The following is a 21,359-nucleotide window of genomic DNA, read 5'->3' on the forward strand; positions in this document are numbered from 1 at the left end:
TATGTACTGCAATGATCTTTGAAAAGTGAGCAAGAGCGTTAATGGGGAATGCTACATTCTTAAGAGATGAGATTATAAATTTTTGGATTAATAAAAACTGATTAATCAAAATACTTGGATTAACAAAAATTTGCTCAAACTAGTTATAACGGTTTTAAATACACGATTCAAAGTGCAATTATTTTTATGGCAACCTTTTATTCTTAATAAAGAAAAAAGATGCACAGTTTCAAATTCACAAATTATTTAAAATGGTTTTGGGGAAATTCAGAGATTTCATAGCTGCTAATAAAATCTGAGTACTTTGAATCATCATTCAAATGTTCAAAACAAAAAAAATGCATTCATTGAATGGAATTTTCGCTTGTATTAAATTATATCAAATCTAATTTATAACCTAAGATAAAAATTGTAGCTGTACAAACCGACTATCACAACGCTGATTTATGTCTACGTCGCTTTAGACGTCGACGTATGTCAAGCAATGCCAGCTCCTCGGTCGGAATTTCATGCGACGGTGCGGATCGAACACCAGGCCTTCTTTCAGCACGAATAACAGGTGGTAAACGTTGACGAGTTGCTTGTACTAACGATGCAGGTCGCGAAAATTGCTGTATGCCAGATGTACCTGGTACTGATCCTCCTCTACTGCTACTATGAGGACGAATGGTACTCCTGACACTTGTTCCGCTTGTTTCACCACCTTCCACATGACGTAATGTTATACATACATCACCCACCTGCAAAATATGTTTTGATGACACGACTAAACGAGTTCCCAAGTGCTTATTTAAGATACAAAACGATCGCCCTATTGTTGTCAAAAAACCAATTCAGTTCTCATTGCAGTGATCTCTTTCACGAGTATGAATAAAAATATTATGTTCATCAAAGCTAAGAAAATAAAGTGCGAAACCTAATCACTCAAAAGCCTTGTCTAGCTTTCATCGCTTCAAACATATTAACGAATACCTTGATATAACTGTATTAAAATAAGTTTAAGTATCAGTACTTCCTTTCCCGTGAGTTTGACATTAAAATTTCTTGAGTCAGTTGGGTAATGTACAGCGGTGATGCATTGCAATAACAATATAATTTTTGTAATACGTATCATACCGGTTTTCACCCTTTTTCACGGTGCTTTCATTATAATAAAAACTTACATTTAACTGTCTGCAAATTAATCCGTATGTAACACGCGTCCTTTCCGGGCTGCATGATGCCCAACCTTGGTTAACCACAAAGTAGGGATGCTCGATTTCTGCCTCTATTGTTACCTAAAGTATGCCTTACTTTATTAGACTTGCGAACAGAACTGTTACCAGAATAGAAGAAATACTTTTTGAACAGTAATGAAATACAACGAAACTGGCATGGAAAAGCAGCTTAAGACGTAAAAGATTCCACTGATTTTTTTTGAAAACTAATTTTTAAATGTGTTCCTTCAAAGACATTTTCAAAATCATCCAAACCCTTTTAAAGATTGAGTATCCAAAAAAAACATAATATTAAGAAATCGATGTCTAAGAACATAAATTTTTAATGGTACAGGTAAGATTATTTATGACTGCACCAGGTAATAATTGATCAGGTCTGAAAACCGTCAAAAAAAACTCAACGTGTAAAATAGGAAGAGTGTGTCTACAGCAAAACAACGACAAACGTTCATTTTTCATTTATTAATCTCGGAAAAAAACATAAGTGATTAAAATATATTAAGTTTCGGAAAAAAGGATAAGTGATTAAAATATCAACTGAAGTTCTTCAACGAACTTAGAGAAATATACTTTTTCAAAATCTGATTATTTTGGGAAAAAAACGTTTTAATGTTAGTCTGCGCCATAAGATGCACTTTCATAAAATTCAAACCTATTATTATGCTAATCAAATTTATGGAAAATATATTATCAAAATATGCTAAGCAAATCATTATTTGACCTAAGAAGCAAGAATTATAACATCTGAAGGTGGAAAAAATCACTTTCTTTGCAGATAACTTTTTCATCTTCAAATGGGCTGATCTAATACCCAGATTTGAATCAAATCTTGAAATATCCGTCCACAAATGATACCGAAATGAACAATAATTATCGGTCTCAGGAAAGTAAAATCACTGGCCATTCAGTGTAACTGGTTTCCGGTAATGGCGACTGTATTTCCCGTCACTCTTGTAAAAACTAATGCCATGACAATCTGTTCTTCAATATATTATTAGAAATTTCCTGAAAATCTTACCAAAATTCTTTGCTCTCCAACAGCAAAAGTAACGAGGACCTGACGATCTTTTTCAGTTTCTTGAATTCGGATGACCCTACTATTGCAAAGTACGAGATCCGTTTTCATTGCTGCAGATAGAACAAAGTCTTCTGTGCTCATTTCTTCAACTCTTTTCAACTGGCCCGACTGTAGCCGTATTACTGTACCTGCAATAATGACAGCTATCGGCTGAATTCTAGACAAAAGCTTTATTGACGAATTCGAAAAAATCAAACATTTTAAATTAGTTTTAAGACATCCATGATGGCTAAATGCACAAAAAAGCAGATGCAAATGATGTATTTGCCGTTTTAATTTTAAATTATATAAAAATTTTTTTCGTTAAGAAGGATCTTAAGAACTCGCAGGAGTTCTGTTTAATTTGATTTTCCTTTTCATAAGAGAAATTTTAAAGTGAATTACTGCATACTTTACCTACTCCTTTTGTACGTTCTTATTATAAACACATTATCCTTCTTACGTCAACCTGTAACGGATAATTTATACCTTGTTCGGAGCGGCAATAGAATCCAATCTCGTCCACTTAACTTTTCTATGTAAAATTTTCCGTACAAAATTTTGCAAAGAAAGAAAACAACTTATTTGAATCAGAAACAGGATATTATAAAACCAACTAACTAATAATTTTCAAACGTATAAAATGAATGCAGAGAGGTGAATCAGAAACAGGATATTATAAAACCAACTAACTAATAATTTTCAAACGTATAAAATGAATGCAGAGAGGCCTTTTTTTTTTTTTTTTTTTTTTTTTTTTTTAATATGGATGAGATAAATCCAGTAATATGTTTTTAAGAAATTTATAAAAGCTAAAACTGAATTCCATCAGCTATGATAAAAGAAAGTATTATTAAATGATACACCCAGTTTAAATTTAAATATAGTAAGGCATGATTAGAACTTTATACATACACTCTCTTTGACAATCACAAGTGTAGGGATTAAGTAATACACTCAATTTAATTACCGATCCAGAGCTTAGACTAAATAATTAAATTTCAGTTGGAAAATCTCTGTATTGAAAAAATTTTATTCCAGTACACCAGAAATATAAAACGAGTCAACATGGTAGTAACATTATTGGTTGACCTTGTAAAAGGTAAAAGCAACGTGTCGACAAAAGTTTGAAAATAACTTTGAAACACAAAAGAGTTTAAGCCAACCACGCATAAAGTGAGAAGGATAATAAGGTTGTGACGGCAATGTTCCCACTTGGAAAGACGATGGTTCCGGAACACCGGTAGAAGCAGCAACTGACGGAGCACTGGCCAGCGGAATAGCGGGCGTGGGACGTTGATAAGGAGCATATCTATAAAGTGACTTCGTAATTAATCAAAAAGTACGCAGAATTTTAAATAACGTGTTTTGTTCCGCACATATATTTCGACGTAAACGTTTCACAATTTCACAGAAGACTATTTCAGTGCATAAATCTGTTTGGAGAAAGCAAAGGGAAATGAAAAATGGCAGAAATAAGGTGATGGTAAGGAGAAAACTGTTACAATTTTATCGAGAAATATAGAGCTGAAACTGACAAATTGGACTTATATAATTGAATGTACATATTATAAAATATGCAGTAATACAAAAGAAGAATGAAGAATCATGATTTTGCAAGAAAGACCAGCAAACAGATTAGGTAATCAATAACAAACTGATATATCGCTAAAATACTTCATCTAATGCCATTCTTTACTTTATCAACTATTAAGATTCAAAAGACTTCAATTTTCCTGCACTTCGTGTGAATCATTTATTATCTATTAAACAAACAAGTTTTCATAGATTAATGCAATACAATTACCTGCGACGTTCCTGAGTTAAGACATGACGAACACGAGGCAGTGGAGGCGGCGGCATCATTACAATACGACCAAGAGCTATAAAAAATATTATGCAAGCGCTATTTTTGTTGTGCCATTTACTAAATTCCAATACTTTAAATTGAGAATTACATATCGCAGGATAAAAGTAAGCTCAAACAAAAGTAAACTTAGAAATTTAATCCCTTATCTCATAAACAAATGAAAGTGACGGTATTTTGGGACTGGGAGATCGTGCCAGGATGCATGCCAAAACAAAACGCAACAGCGTCGGTAACTTTCTTCGCCCGCAGTATAACGGAGGAATATCACCTCTGCGATAATATTTGCAATGAACTAGGCTTTATAACTACCAAAGAATGATCTCACAACAACACTTATGATTACTGATATTTTAATTAACCAATCATATACATTCACGAAGTATGTTTCTGCGCTTTCATATCTTATCTATCATTACTAAAAAATTCTTATTACTCAAAGATTTTAATTTACTGACTTCACTAGCCATAACATCCTGTCACTTTCTTCAAGTGACATTGATTTTATAATACACATTTCAATTTGCTATTCCTAGTAAGATAAACTATTAACCATTTTTAAAAAAAACATAGAAAATGTAACAAAAAAACCTTGGGAGTATGGTTGTGATGTAGAGAGTTGCAATGAAGATGCTGAAGGTGTGGGAATAGTGGTGACAGTTGCAGCAGCAACAGCAGCATGAGAAGTAGAAGCAAGTAATAAAGCTTGTCGCGCAGTTGCAACAGCAGCGCGCGAGAGAAGTGGTTGAGGCTGTATGAATTCAACCCGTGATGGACGTGAACTTATTTCGGCACTTAACGATGGCATTGACTGAGTTACGGCAGCTGGTGTTACACGTGGATGTGTAGGTTGAGCAGTTGTATGAGTCGGCAAGGCCTGCGGAGGTTGTGGTAATACTCCAACAGCAGCTAATGCAGCATGCATTTGCGTCATTAAAGTTGTACCATGCAGTGGTGATGACGGCAGTAAATGGATGGCAGTACCCGAAGCTGCAAGTTGCTGCTGTTGTTGTAACTGTAATAAATGTCGCTGTAAATTCTGCTCAAAAGATAATGCAGGCGTCGAAGGTTGACCTACACGCGATCCTGAAAATTGCAGAAGTTGAAATGATCATATTATGTTGATTTTGGAAATGTACTGTTATTTGATTTCAAAAATGCAAAGCAAGTCTTTTATATATGTTTTGTTAAAAATAAATGTCGCTGTACTGACTGAACTATTTCAACCATAAAAGCCATATTTTTAGCAGTATGTTGTTAATCCGAACCATTTTGCTGGCCATTGATTGTAAAAATAGGTTGAATAAACTAATACATAACTCAAATTAGCTGCGGACTTAACTCACGCTATGATATTAACGTAAATAAAAAATATCTCATGCCAGGACTTTATGTTTGAAAACATGCTAATATGCGACATGATTTAAATACGTCGTCGTAGTTTAGAGTACTGAGAGATGAAGAATATAATCTACGTGAATGACAGAAGCAACATATCCAAAAAATGATATACAAACAATGTACTGTTTAATAGCGAGAATGAAACTTACCAATTTGTGGTGAACGTCCACCAGATACAGCAGCTAATGTTGCAGCTGCCGCTACAGCAGCTTGGTGCTGTTGTGCAGCAGCAGCTAGAATGACCTGATATTGTGCCAAAAGAGCTGGATTCATTGCACCCAACATTTGAAGTGGTGATTGCCCAGATGAGCCAGGATCAGGACCAGAACTAGAACTAGGACCAGAAACAGGACCGGAGCCTGGGCTTAAACCAATACCCGTTAATAATGAGGCACTGGAAATGGAAGGAGAAGGTAGAGAGGAAAGTGGTGATACACCCACTGTTATATCTGTTCCAGATGGCGGTTGCTGGCTCGTTGATGGCTGAGAGTAGCGTAACCCAGCAGCAACTTGTGAAGAGGCGGACTGCAGTAGCTACAATATGTATTTGAATAAATTCTAAGAAATGAAATATGTCAAAGAAATAAAACTTTAGAATGGATCTCAATGAAGTAAATATGAAGAGAATCAGCCAGATGCTGCAATGGAAAATTATTAGACGGAAACTGAAAAAGGAGAAGGGACGAAAGCTAGAAAAACGGAAAACTACAAGTTATTTTTTGAGGTAGGGAACATTTAAAAATTAAAATTTAATATGAAACAGTGATAATAAAGAATAAAACTATGAAAATAAAGAATAAAACAGTGAATACAAAACATAACTTAAATAACTGCTCTGTTCAAAACCATTTCGAGTGTAAGAAAACACTATTAGTTTACATAAAAAGTAATCAAAGAATAATCAAATATGAAATTTTCCATCTCAGTCATTTTGTCTCATACTTTCAGAGAGCAACGCTACGAATGAAATTTCAAACAACTGTATCAATATACTAGAATCCGTTATTCAAAATAATACATACAAAATGTGCAAGATTATACATGCATCCATTGCTTATTATAATGCTAATTTTGAATTTTAAAACTGCTAAGCGCACCCTCTTTATATTTACCAAATAACTAATTTCCAATATAGCTTGCGATTACCTGCATTTCAAATTGTGGCGGCCAACCCATCGGATGCTGGACAGCGGGTGAATGTAGCACTGGAAACGATTCCCTCAATGCGGCCGATTGTTGCACGATACTAGGAAATGCCTGCGATGACGTAACAGTGCTGGGCTAAAATCATAAAAGTTATATAAAAATATTAGAAAAAGCTCAAGGCGATTCATAGTCCTCAAGAAAATGATAAAAAAAGACCTGACAGCTAGGGCCAGCTTCATTCTGTTGCGGAAAAAAAGCCACCGAAACAGCAGGTTGTTGTTGTGTAGGGGCACGAACAGTAGCAGATTGGCGGATAGGACCGCCTTCCGGCGGTGCTTTCTGCGATTGCCGAGAGCCCCCTGGCGCACCATTCATAGAAATTGCATAGAAACGATCGTACAACTATTGTTTTGGCCCCAGTATAATGTTTGTCCACCTTTCCTTTCAGCTATTTTCACTATAATCCTGCAACATATAAGCAACATTGCAATATTTCATATATTAGTTGTGATTCATACAAGGATCACGATTCATGCAAATAAATAAAAAAAAAAAAAAAAAAAAAAAAACGAAGCATTAGAATAAATATGTTAATTGTATGCCGCCAAACAATAGACTAAACTAAGCATATTCCAAAAAAAACTTTAATCTATTCACACCACTACGGTCCTGGTAATAGTAGGATTTTGGTATCAGAAATATCAAATAAATTACGATGCTATATCTAATTTAATCTTTCTGACTCCTAATTCAAATTCACTTCAATCAAGTTAAAAAAAAAACCATAAAAGAGAAAGACTTTTTTGAAGCGTTAATGAATATTTCTGACCTAAAAGCATCTGGAATGCCTGAAATTATCCAGCAAAGTACAAATAGTTTGATTTTCCGCGTAAATTAAAATGATCATCCCTTATTCTTCTCTCTTTCCCTCCTCTCTCTCTCTGCAAGATATAACAAAATATTCCCAGCTTGTCCAGTTTGAAACACCCTACCCCCTCCCACTCATCTCCTCTCCTCATTCAATAAGATGATAACTAGAAACAAATATTAGAAAGAAACCGAGCCGTGTTGTTTCTTTTACAAAACGGCTGGCCGGAGTGTTAAATTCGAAATTCCTTTATGGTGACAGGTGACAGTGAGCTGTCATCGTGCTATTGAACAGGTTGTTTCATTCTTTTAGTTGTTCATAAGAAGTAGGCGTAGCATATGCACGTTTATTTACACATATGTGATGTGCGTACACGTATCGTGCATAACTGCACGCAAAAAGCTGCTCGTGCAATATCAAAATTTAAAAGATATGAGCTTCAGTTTATATTAAAGTTGCTTTTTTCTCTATTTTAAAAAGATATGAAATATATATTGAAATTAGGTTTAGAAGAAACGATTAGCACAGAAGAATTGCAGCAATATAGTAGTAGCAGTAGTAGTAGTAGTAGTAGTAGTAGTAGCAGTAGTAGTAGTAATGAAAATGGTAATTTGAATGTTGGAAGAGAAATGATGTAATTTTTATCGATAACGCTGGTCTTCTTAGCCACTGCGCCATCGATCTAAAATTAAAACTGACTTACTTATCAGGTCGGGTTCTTTCCTCTCTCTCGCTTTCCCTGCCTCCCTCTCTTTTTCTCTCTACGTGTATGTGTTTAAAGTCGAGCTTCAAGTTCATTTTCAATTGCTATTGCTTTGGATTTCGACAGATCAATTTATGAATGCTGGATTTGCTTGCTATAGGAAAGATTATAACAATTGTTTCTTATAAAAATTTACAAAATTTACTATTTTTTATTGTCATACAAACAGATGTGATTTCTGACATTCACATCTTTCCTTCTTTTTTGTTCTTTTGTTTGTTTGATTTTATTTACAAATGGTGGTCATGTTGAATAGATCAAAAAAGTGGCTTAATAAATTTCAAACGAAAAAAAAAGAATCGAATGAAAAAGCAAAGACCGGTTGACCGGAAGATTAAGACAGACAATGATAGCCTACATAATGTGTCGATGATTACTAATGGTCCGCATCCATCAAAAGTTACTTCAAATCATTTTTATTTCAATTCTCATTGAATTGAAATGGTTTTCTCCTTTTTTTTTTTCTTTTATCAATAGTAACATATAATAACAATTATGCATTTCATATTTTAGTCAATATCTCCATGGATATTTCCTAGGCACAGTTGTTTCTTATGAAAATATGATATAAAATAATTTGGGCAAACAATATTTGGGTTAATAAAACAGGATTGAAATTTCTTATTTATTTCATTTCGTTTAATATGATAAATTTCCAAAATAATGCTGTTTATAATTTTAACCGACACCTTTCGCGAATATTTCATGCAGATTACCTTTGACGATATGATATTTGTATGTTAGACGAAATCGTATTCTGGATTTTCTACAAAGAAATTCACAAAATAATATGCACCACTAAATCTGCCAGTTTGATCTGGTTAATTGGTTACGCTTTTGATTATTAATCATGAATTCATAGTTATATCTCGATTAGATATTAGTTATACATTTAAAATGATGTAAAAGAATTGTTCCTGATTCTATGTTTATTCGCATGGAAATATTATATATTTCCAGCTAGCAAAACTATATGGGTATAATTATATTAGTTTGGTATCATTGCTTCACGGAATTCTTGCACCTGTAGTTATATTTGGATTTAATGGTAAAAAAGAATTAGTGAACTGAAATTAGTGAAAAAAAATAAAAAAGAAAAACTGAAAGATTTTAAAAAATGGAACTCAAAATTATAAATAGAAGGAATAAATGATTCAATACGAAAGTTATAAACTAATTGACTTGATTTCACTATTTATACAATATTTATCATACACATAACAATGAGAAATAAAAAGAAACAAGGTAATATTAATGAGTTATTAGAAAGGAAGATATGTGATGAGTGTAGTATGAATGATGAAAAGTTTCTTCAGTATCATTCATTGCTTTGCAAAATATTTTTCAATACAAGAAGTTGTTGTTATTGTTATTGTTGTTGTTGTTGTTGTTGTTGTTGTTGTTTAAGAAAAGGAGGAGGGGAGAAGCATTGAAAGTGTAAGGATCAAAAATAGTGTAACTTATGATGTGAAATGGACGTTCAGGATTAAAAAAAAAAGTGGGAAGAGTTTTTCTCATGCTGAAGCGTTCTTGGTGGTATTCTGCTTCTTTCTCTCTTATCACTACACCTTTTTTGCATAGTGCACCTGCACTATGTGCAACATACATAGACACACATATACATACATACATACATACACACACACACACATATATATATATATGTATGTATACACACACATACGTTGGCTGCGAAATAAAAATGCATAACGTTGTAGTAGCACAGAGAAATGCTTCGGAATAAAATTAGAAGGAAAAAGATGTATGCATTCATCACCAAAGGTTTAATTTAGTCTTTTTTTTGCTCAACATATAAATAAAAAAGCTACGCATGGTCATGGTGGAAGAATGGGCGTCTTAGCAAAGTGTAACAATCATGAAGAGAACAACACTAGCACTATAATCATCATGATTGCTTCGCTTGATGTCCTCGTACCTTTTCCGCCCAGTTACTATATCCATTAAGCGCAAAAGAGAAAGGAAATGAAAAATGAGAAATAAAATGTTCCAATTTTTTTTGTTTTAAAATAATGACAAATAGGTGATCATTTATCGCATTGATAGCATAGAAATAGAAACGAGCAAATATTTGGAAATAGGACTTTGAAATGAATCCTAATAGTTCAATTTTATTAAGATTAGTAACTTAAGCTGGATGAGTGGAAGGATGAACTAAATATCATTTTGGATGAATGGATGGATATCGTATTATCAAATATGCATTGATCAACTTATAAGTAACATGCAGAAAAAGAATTCATAGAAATGGGTTTTCTTTTCTTTTACAATATTTGAGAAAGCAAAAGAATGACAGTTCTTTTCATTTATTGTTTTTCTTTTTCCTCCCAGAAATGAAAATAAGTTTATGAGGGATATATTACAGACAGCAGCAGTTACGAATACATATTCTTACGATCTTGTTAGAAGAGATGTTACTTGAACTGTATGATTACTACATTGAAAATATTTTAGTATTATCATCATTTCGATTCAATCCGAACATTAAGCATTCTGTTGGCATCTGATCATCAGGTATTCCGTTTTATCCTAATGATCATAACCGTCATACACCGGATCATCTTGTTGCAATGATCACTGCTTCTTCAGCTACAATTAATTTCTCACTAAGTTTTCCATAAATATTATTAAGTCCTAAACAACAAATTATGTCATATCGAGAAGTAAACAAAATTTACGAAAGATTGATAGGTATTAACATCGTATCATCTATAATGATTAGTGATAATGACAATGAACCAATCTTCCATCCTACTTGTCGTGAAGTGTGCAACTGTGAAATATGAATGAAATAATAATATGTCTCTCTGTTGGCTTGTATATGAAATTACACAAGATGCTTTTTCTTCTGATATCTTTTTCCAACAAAGATTCAGTCAGTAATAGTTTATGCTTAGGAGATGTCGAATTTACGCAGATATATGTCTATTACTAGAAAGGAGAGAGAAATGAAGAGAGGGAGAGAGAAGAAGAAAGAGAAAGAGCCTTTTCCTTGTTTGAGAGAGTGAATAATGAAAAGGCATTCTCTCTTACTGAGGTAAAAAGACTTTCTTTTTCAGATGAAAAGGATACTCAAATGCACCTTTTCCTCCTATCTCACAAGCAAATGATCAAAGTAAAAAAAAAAAAAAAATCATGGAGACATTTAAAATTCACGTTAGCAACATTGTATAATCTAAAATCAATTTTGTTACATTGAGATGAGTGTGCTGCGTAGACAGTCTGCTCTCCTCTTTTCACACTTTTAAATGCCCTTTTTTTTTCTCTCTCTTTGAAATACTTTTATGCAAGTTACGTTTGAAATGAGATTCTTTTTGAGAGGACTAATAGCCAGGTAAATATCTTCTCATTTCTCACTAATAATCCATAACATTTCTCTTTCTCTTCTCTCTCTAGACATAGTAGTTAATTGAATGGGAATGAAATGAATGAGAATTTTTTATCCGCGAAAGTTCTTTGTTGAAATATCGTTAGCTTTCCCAAAATTTTATGCATCATACTCATACAATTCTAAATTTCTTTCTTTTTGTATCCTTTCTCTCTTTCCCTTTCTTTCTCTCTCTTCCACCTTCTCTCGAATTACTTTCTCCTAACTAGTATCGCCAAGTTTTGGAGGATACTACTTCATGAGTTTAAATAATAGCTCTAAAAATTAGTAAAACCTCACCTTGCTTTATCATACCTTATCTATTATCACTTTTATCAATGCTTGAATATAAGATTAGCGCAATGATTCGTTTAACTTCCTCCATACTTTACTTTTGTTGAATATGCGCTTATTGCTGTTACTAGATATCTCAAAAATATCAAACAACTCAACGTTTCTTTTACTAGACTAACTATAGTTTTGTCATTAAGTAACGTTACTTCTACTTCTATTTTAACCTTGCTTACTAATTAGTATATCCTCTCTATCGCTTTCGGCGAGGTCATATGAAAGGTGGAAATGGCACCAAGTATTATGTACAAAAGTGAATATATTTGTTCCTTACTAATTAAAACAATTTATAAATTACTTCCGAGATGTAGTTACTGATTCTCAAAGAAGGGATAATTTGTGAAGTAAAGTTGCTTGAAGATCAAATTATATTTAGTTTGTTTCTTTTGCTGATATAATCAAGGATGTTTCATTTTGTCTCGATAATGATAACGAATGATGTGAGGAAGAAAATTTCAAGTCTTTTAATGAATGCTTCATTTTTGTTTGATAGAATGAAACTAAATAAGTATATATCATTTAATTCCTCTCAATTGATACATATCTTAGCAAGCCATTAATATTAAGTGTTCATTTTCAAACTTTATTCTTTCAATTAAGAGTTGGAAAAGACAAGTTGTAATTAGATGAAAAATAGAGATGATGGGATTGAAGAGAAACGAAGGTGAGAAAATTTTTTGAACAAAACGAGAGAAGAAAAACAAGTTTTTAAAATTTTCTGCTACCTCCATCACTGAACTTTCTAAAAACTTTGATTCAATTAAAGCAATTTTGAATATTGAGTTTTTTTTTTCTTTTTATCTCAACTTGACTTGATATTAACGAATGCACAGCGCTCTTTATTATTAGTGAAAAAATTTCCAAAATTATCTTGTACCACTTAAATGTTCTCTGAATATATAGTCAATCGTTTATTTCTTTTTTTCGGCTAGTATACAGTTAATTTTTTTAGCATCTGATGATAATTTTTCTCTTCCGTTTTCCTCATGAATAGAAAGTATAACAGTGATAAATCGCATCATCTAAAATGATCATCATTCCGCCCAGCAAGGCTATACTGTTGCGGATAATCGATAGTTTGGATTTAAGATGGAATACTGTTAAAAAGATTATTATGTATGATTATTTTAACTTGGATATGGTTATGATATTGATATTCTTGTAGAATAGCACCTTATACTGTAAATGAAAATGACAGACAACACGTGTTCTACGTGTTTTTTGGATCTGACTGCTAGTGAAATTATGACTTTTATATTTTAATGCTACTAGCTTTAGTTAATATATGCTATAATTAGCTAGCTTAACTGGTACTTTTTTCCTAAAATTGTCATTACTAGACCAAAATTTAATGAACTATTAGATGATCACATGAAACATTAAATGATACATATAAAGATACATAGTTAGTTATTACTTATCGAATTGCCATTGGAGTTTAAATTTCTTATTCTCAGATTTGAACGATAGTTAATAAGCACATCATAAATGCATTATCCTGAGACCATCGAATAGCAGTAATCTTAGCAATAGGAAAATAAGAATGTCTCAAGTGAAAAAAAAAAAAAACTGAAAGAAGATTTAACACTAATACTTACCATATATTGAGTTAGGTGACTGAAGAGAATTAAAAAATTAAAGAGTCTAGTACAAGATTTGAATGAAGCAAATGAAATCGTAGTTCAGAAATTTTATTAATTTTTAATTTAGAACAACAGAATAGTTCAATACCTTTGCTGTTTAGATGGGGAATGAAGTGAGAGGACAATGTCCACTGTCCAAATTTACTGCACATATTCCAATTCTTATTTCTAATATTGCCAGAGATCTCATCAAGTTCGAATTTCTTTGGAATCCACGTACATTGTAAGAAATCTACGCTTCCTTATATTCACGTCACCAGTGAGTTTAGCTTTCGATCTAACATAATTATTTTTCTTTTCGACTGAAAATAAATTTCTGGAAATAAAAACATTTAAAGTACAATACATGAAAATAAATTATCAGCTAATGATTGTTTGATATTTTGTGCCCGATGTTTTTCGGACAGATATGGAATATTTGAAAGAGAAGCACTGCTCTTATCAGAATACTGAAGGTAAAAGTGAGTAAAGAGAGATGGAAAAGATGGGTGAAAGTATTTAGCAGTAATATATCAGTTGGGAATGAAAGTAGAAAAATGTGTAACATTGTCAAAAAAATAAAAAATAAAACAACGCACTGTGATAGGATCAAACAACAAAAAGACATCAGCAAAAAAGATTGGACTACAAAGAATGTTATAAATATCCTCGCGGTTGTTTTAAATATTGACATATATTATAGTAGAAGAGTGCAGCAAAAAGAAGGATCTTTTGCGGGGCATTTTGAAAATGAATTGGAAAAATAACAAAATCAAAAGTAAGTAGGAAGTAGTGCCATTCGTGCAATAAAATGTTGATGCAAAAATGAGAAATTTGACGTTTGATACTTGGAATACATTATTAAACAAATATTACTTTTACATTATTTTAATGTACATTGCGCACTTTATGTTTTTTTTTTTTTCCTCTCTCTTTTATTAATGAATTACTTATTTTATATATAAATGATAGAAAGAAAAAAAAATTTAAATAATTTTCTTATTTTAGTTTGGAAAAAAAATAATTTTTAGAAAATGAGGCATGATTGATAAATGGAAAATTGGGAGAACTACTGAAATTAATCAGTATTTTAATAATTATATAGAAAAAAATCCTTCAAAAAAAACTCAACGTAAGCTATTCATTCTACGGTAATTTGTCATTCGAAGTAAGAAAATGAAAGGATGAAAAGTTCTCCAAATGGACATCTCATCAGCTGGTCAACAATCAAAAAACTTTGTTATTTTATGTAGCATTTAAAATCTTTTGTTGTATGATAGATCTGATATGAGATAAGCAGCTTAGTGTGATTCAATTGAGACACTAAAAAATTTTTAACATTTTACTGCCGCTATAGCTTTCCAGGAGAAAGTATTACATTTGAGATTGAATCTTGTCAACTGACAGTGGTCAATAGATAGAGGGCATTCATTTCTTTCTCTAAGTTAGTGCGCTTTATGACAGCATTGGACAACCAATATTTCAGAGACAAAAGAATTGAGAAGAGAAAAATTTCCTTATTTTTTCTGAACTTCTCACTATCAATTATCAGTTATTCTGTTAATTATCTTCAAAATAATCTTTTCAAGTGGCATTCATAAAATCAGCCTTTTTTTAAAGTTTTGAAATTTCAAAGTTTTGAATTTATCTAGATTTCAATTCCTCACTGATATCATCATTCCTCTTTTAATTAACAACAACATCACTAAGTATAATTATAGAATTTAAAACTGACATAAATGTAAAAATTTCTCTATCCACCTAATATATGCAATTCCAATAATTTTTTTTTTCCTTTTTTTTTTTAAATTTTTTATCTAGCAAGCACTAATAACATACGAAAGAGATAGCAACAATATGAATGGAACAAATTTATTTCAGGTAAATAATAGAAGGTATTTATTGATATCAAGTAATGAACCATAAAGCTACACGAGAAAGAGGCATTATTCAATGATTAGAATTATAACGAAGAACAGAGATGGTATAATTAGCAATGGAAGATGAGAAGTAATCCATCATTTATAGCAACTTAATATGTTTAGGTTATTTTTATAACTCTGACAAAAGCGCCGATGATTTTATCAATAACTCTAGCAAAGCATATACCAACTTAAAATATATCCAAGTACGTTGCTACTCTGATTCTTTCTCACAATATATGCAATATCTGGAAGCTATCCATATATCATCGTGGCCAAAAAGAAGAACAATATTCATAAATGTGTCTAAGAAATTTGAAAAAAAAATTAAAATCCACAGATGAGCATAAAATTAGTTATATGAAATAATAAATACTAGTGGTTAAAATTAATAATAATAAATGATTATACTATATTCCGCATCACATAGCTCAACTGATAACTGTTAGATTAGACTAAACTAAATATATACATGTATATGTGATGAATATAATACGAGTAATATTGACAATAAAAATAAATAATAAATGTAAGAGAGTGAAAGAGATGAAATTGAGAGTGTAAAATAAATGAGTACAAAAATTCCTTTTTAAACAATCTAAGCTATTTTAGCTGGCTAAATGAATGGATAGAGTCATACATGAATTCTTTCAGAGAGCAATTATCTCTCAAGCAGACATACATGATAGACATACGTCGACATGCATGCAAGCAAATTGCTTGCATTTACGTGAACACATACACATACACACATATACGTTTGTGTACGTGTTACGTTGGAGAAACTGAAGAATAGTGATGAGTAGAAATGAAATGCATGTGATATGATTGCTAGCATCACTTATCATACTAATACTAAATTGATAGCATACGATTGCTATAGGTTCAATTCCGCCTGTTTCCTTCTATTTGTAGCAAATATTTCTCTGTCAGCTCTAAAGCAACAACCAACACCCACCAAACACTTTCACTTTCTGTCCACTTTTTTATCGTTTCACGCATTTTCCACTAATACACCATCCTACAATACATTTTTATATGTACGCAATACTCATATCATACTAATACACAGACATACAGACGGACGGATGCAGACGATGTCTGTCAAAGATATATATGTATGTGTGTGTGTGTGTGTGTGTGTATCGATCGCTTATAAATAAATGTATATCGTAGTTCTTGTTGTCTTCTAGGTGCAACTTTCTGTCTGCTTTGCCCTTTTCCGGCAGTGTTGCGGTGATGAATGGACAGACGTTGAGTGCGATGGATGAACGGATGAATGGATGAATAAACGGACCGAATGGAGGAGTGAAACGGATAAATGGAAGAATGATGCATGGATGGATGAATTGTTTATGAGAGATCCACGAGTATTGCAATTTAATTGAAGACGGATGTCTTACTATTAAAAAAGAAAAAGAAAAATTCAGACTTTTGAATGTAAATTATGTTACATCTTTTAACTTTTATATCGCATTCACTGAAATTTGAGTAATGAATTGTTTAATGAAGTAATTTGAGAAGCAAATCAGATTAACAAATATAAGTATTCCCGAAAAAGAAAACAAAAAGATTAATAAATTTAATATTAAAATTTTAGATATAAATATTTGGTGAAGTAATGAATTTACTAGAATAATATATTAAAAAGAAGATAAGCCAAAGCAAAGCAAAGGAATTTTTTGGACGAAATATGATAATGATGGTACGAGTTTGGAGAGGAAATCAGTTGTCTAAATATTCATCAGAAAGAAAATTGACAACTTTTTTGAAATGACTTAAAGATATATGTATGAGAATGAATTTGTAAATTTGATTTTCCTCTTTCGTTTTCTTTTTTTTTTTCTCAAATACAAATGAATAATGATTAGAAACTACGATTTGTAGTAAGCGTTTTCTGTATGTAACACAGAGAGTGAAGGAAAGTTTTTTTTTTTTTTTTTTTTTTTTTTTTTTGTAAAATTCGAAATACAAACTGTTATTTTCCACTTTTTTGACGAGTTACAACTCAAAAAATTAACATTCATATCCATCGAAGTTATCTTATCTTGCAATTTATACTATCAAATTTTCACTCCATTATCAGAATTTATTTGCTTGCTATCATCGTAAGTTTAAATTGAAGTTTTGAACTCTGAAATTATTGCACATTTATTGCATAAATTATAATTCAAAAATGAAAATGTCAAGAATGAATGAGAATATTTTGACTGAGAAACTAGAATAATGGGAGAAAAAAAAGAAGCAATAAGGAAAGAAGAGAATGTAAATGAAAGATGAAGACGAAAAAGTAGACAATGCAAAAATGATGCAATTTTTAAATGAGTACTGAAGAATTTTTTAAATGTGCTAAGAAGAAAAAAATAATTTTTGGTTATGATAGCATAAATGGGATAAAATTTTAGGCTACGAGGAAAAGTAAATAAACAAAAACAAAAAAAAAAAGGAAAAGAAATATTCGGATCGTTTTTCATTATTATAATTTCTGAAGATCAAAGTTATTTCCTTTTCTGACAGATCACATTTTTATTGAACCAGTTCCTCTTGCAATTAATTTTTTCGTCAAAAAATAAAAAATAAAAAAAAAATAATAAAAATGAAACCCGTTTAAGAGGGAAACGAGCAATCATGGCTATCTCATAAATGATGAATTGAAACTTGTTTTTCCATATGAGAAAATCATGTAAAAATAATAATTTCATATTTCGAATAAATTCAAAATAAAACATTTGATGGGGAAGAATAATGTATAATATAAAATGTTTTCGTTTTTTCTTCTACATTTTACATAATTAAATAATTAATTAATTAATATTCTTCTGAAAATATAAACAAACATATAATAATTATTTTTATACTTTTGTTGTTTCATAAATAATTTGTATGAATGAATGAATGAAAAAATTTGGTTGAAAATCTCTTACATGTTGTATTATTTCAATTTTTTTTCCTGTACTTCCATTTTTCTTTTTTTTTTCTCTTGAAAAAACAATGAAAGAAGGGAAAAGGAGAGAAGAGAAGAAGGTTTGTGATTTAATATAATGACGACATGACAAGTTAATGATAGATAGATGCTAAAAAATTCCCATATTTTTTGACGTAAATATAATTAACAACTAAAATTTGCATTTTGTTTGTTTGTTTGTTAACTTTTTATACTTTTTCTAGGCTTTTTTCTTTTTACTTAAGAACGAAATATTTGAAGTTAATAAATTTTATTCATTACCTAAACTTTTAAAATGAAATCATGATCAAAGATTGAATTCATGTGGATATGCAATTAGTAAAAAATGATATATTTGAAAATGCCTGAAAGTGAAAATCTTGCATCAATTTTATTCTTTTTTCAAAATAAAATCAAAAAATATAACATAAAAAAAACTTGATTATCTAAAACAAACAAAAGTATTTAATTTGATTAATTTCAGTTTAACTTTATAAAATTTACAATACTAATGATGAAATATTTAATATTCATTAAATTAAAAAACTCTCAGTGATTTGTAATTATTGTGTTATATTAATTAATAAATTATTGTGTTATGATGAATGAGTAAGTTTATTATTTTTTTTTTTTCATTTACATTTTTTTTTCAATCACTATTACAATTTATATGTTCAGTGAAAGTATGTATGAAAAGTAATCAACCAATCGTGTTCCACTTCCACATCAACACCAGTCTGATAAAGAAAATAGATTGCAATACGATGGCTTACATATCATATTGGTTCCTATCTTTATTATCGTAAATATTCAACAATAAATTTTCTTTAGCTTCTTTTAAAATGATTTAGAAAATTTTCTTTCCTTTTAATTTGAAATCTTTCAATGATAATTTGTATATAACACAAATTATAAAAAAGTAAAAAATAAAGCAAACAACTGGCGAAAGAATTATTACAATTATAGCAGTAATAATTTAATTTTTATATAAAAAATCAATTTCAACTAATAGATATAATATCAGGTAAAGTAAAAATAGCATAAAATTTATTCTATTAGGATGCAATCAATAGCATATTGAATACCGTAGAATGAATAATTGTGATTTTCTTTTTAAATATATTTTCATATAAAAATAAAAATGATATGGAATTAATGATTAGTTTCTTTGTTAAGTTTAATTCAGTTATCATTTAAAAAAAATTAGATAAACAAAAACAGATAAGTAAGAAAAGAATGATTTCAAAATGAATGATCTTTATTACGAACAGATTGTTACATTCTTCTTGTGCTTTGTTTTGTTTTTCCAACCATTTATAATTTAAAATTTTTTACATTTTATGTATTTGTTAGCAACTGAAATATAAAATTAGCTTACTACGAGCATTGTGAAGAGTATTTTTGATTTAATATTCAGAAAATTGATAAGTTGTGTTTGATAGCTAATTTTGCTAAATTTTCCATATTAATATGTCCTGTATATTAATTAGTATTGAAATCCCAACTACCAAATCCGGAATACGAAAACTTATATTACATCGATTATTGACTCAAATGAACATTATTATGTCATAAATATTAAGATGAAGTGAAAAAGAAGCCAAAATTTATGTAGAATAAGGTTAAAATAACTAATACTGATATTGAAAAATTATTCTTCCGGAAAAATTATTACTTTATTGGTAACATTAATTTCAACATCACTACTGAAATAATGACCAAATGAAAAAAATTTTGAAACTGGTCAGCTTTAACAGTTTCCGGAAGGACTGTATTTAAACCGATATTCATTAACTTCAGTCATATTTTTGAGAATGCGCATACAAATAGAATATCCCGGAAAAACTTGAAACAAGTTGGAGTTAATTTGAATTACTGTGATATTTTATCAATAATAATCGCTCTTTTATTAACTGTTAAGCATTAAAAGGAAACTTTAAATAGTAAATTGATAAATATAAAAAGATGATAAAATAAATGGAAGAATGGATTAATGGTGGTAAAATTATTAGCAAAAGCAATGAAAGACTATGAAATTAAATGAATACATATCATTTGTGTTAACAAACTCAACCAACCACGATGGCAAAGGTCAACATTGTGTGCAATATTTTGGATGAATAAAATAGAATGACGTAACATGCATACACATACAACTTGTCAACTTCTTAATTATTTGAATCCTTATCATCTGTGGATAATAATTTTAACAAATATGAAAAGTGCAGATATGAGATCTCACAGATTAATTTTAAAAGGTTTTTTTTTCTTAAAGTTTAATAAAGTAATACTAAATTCTATCACTACACAAATTACTATAATTGTAATGTAAAATGTAGTAAATAGGCACGTATCACAAGTATGAATTAATTTTAAAGAAAAGTTTTATAAAAAACGTGACGTTTTGCTTTATAAGATCTCATTGTCATTTGTTTCACTGCAAATATAAATGAATGTTGACAGTGCTTAGAAAGTAACACCCTTTTATTTCATTTGCTTTTTTTAAAATTATTTCATCCATTTATCACAATCAGTGTTCCATCTGAATATACAATTACAAAAATTCTCAGTTTTTCGATTCGTAAAATTAACAAAATTTTCAGAGGAAATAAAAAAGAACATTCCGCAACCAGCGATGACAAAACACTGCTAATTGATTCTTTCAAAATCAGCAAAAGAAATGGGTGATTACTGCCAATATTACCTGCTTTTAGTTCCAAACTTCTTGAAGTAAAAAGGATTCAAATTTAAAGGAAAAGTCTCATACTTATCACTACACTTCAGCATGCATAAATATGACTTTAGTGTGTGCTATA

At 30.5% G+C, this 21,359-nt stretch overlaps 2 protein-coding genes across 3 annotated transcripts; one reads left to right on the forward strand and one right to left on the reverse strand.

Annotated features, from left to right (window-relative positions):
• Window positions 1–431: 431 nt before the first annotated feature.
• Window positions 432–7,063, reverse strand: Bm4804 (the record flags this gene model as incomplete). 2 transcript variants are annotated; one of them, XM_001899753.1, is made up of 9 exons in its annotated part: window positions 432–740; window positions 1,164–1,277; window positions 2,236–2,423; window positions 3,441–3,586; window positions 4,082–4,157; window positions 4,733–5,227; window positions 5,692–6,076; window positions 6,689–6,823; window positions 6,905–7,063. In XM_001899753.1, 9 exons carry the CDS (start codon window positions 7,061–7,063, stop codon window positions 432–434), a joined length of 2,007 nt encoding a protein of 668 aa, XP_001899788.1. The 2 variants fall into 2 exon arrangements, with proteins under 2 accessions (XP_001899788.1, XP_042936056.1); XM_043080122.1 differs by lacking the exons at window positions 4,733–5,227; window positions 5,692–6,076; window positions 6,689–6,823; window positions 6,905–7,063 and having other exon boundaries at window positions 4,082–4,140.
• Window positions 7,064–15,673: 8,610 nt separating this feature from the next.
• Bm17639 (Uncharacterized protein) lies at window positions 15,674–16,886 on the forward strand (the record flags this gene model as incomplete). The annotated part of the gene is made up of 2 exons (XM_043080123.1): window positions 15,674–15,687; window positions 16,793–16,886. 2 exons carry the CDS (start codon window positions 15,674–15,676, stop codon window positions 16,884–16,886), a joined length of 108 nt encoding a protein of 35 aa, XP_042936057.1.
• Window positions 16,887–21,359: the final 4,473 nt, after the last annotated feature.

Source organism: Brugia malayi (assembly GCF_000002995.4).
Source record: "Brugia malayi strain FR3 genome assembly, contig: Bm_v4_Chr3_scaffold_001, whole genome shotgun sequence".
NCBI lineage: Eukaryota > Metazoa > Nematoda > Chromadorea > Rhabditida > Onchocercidae > Brugia > Brugia malayi.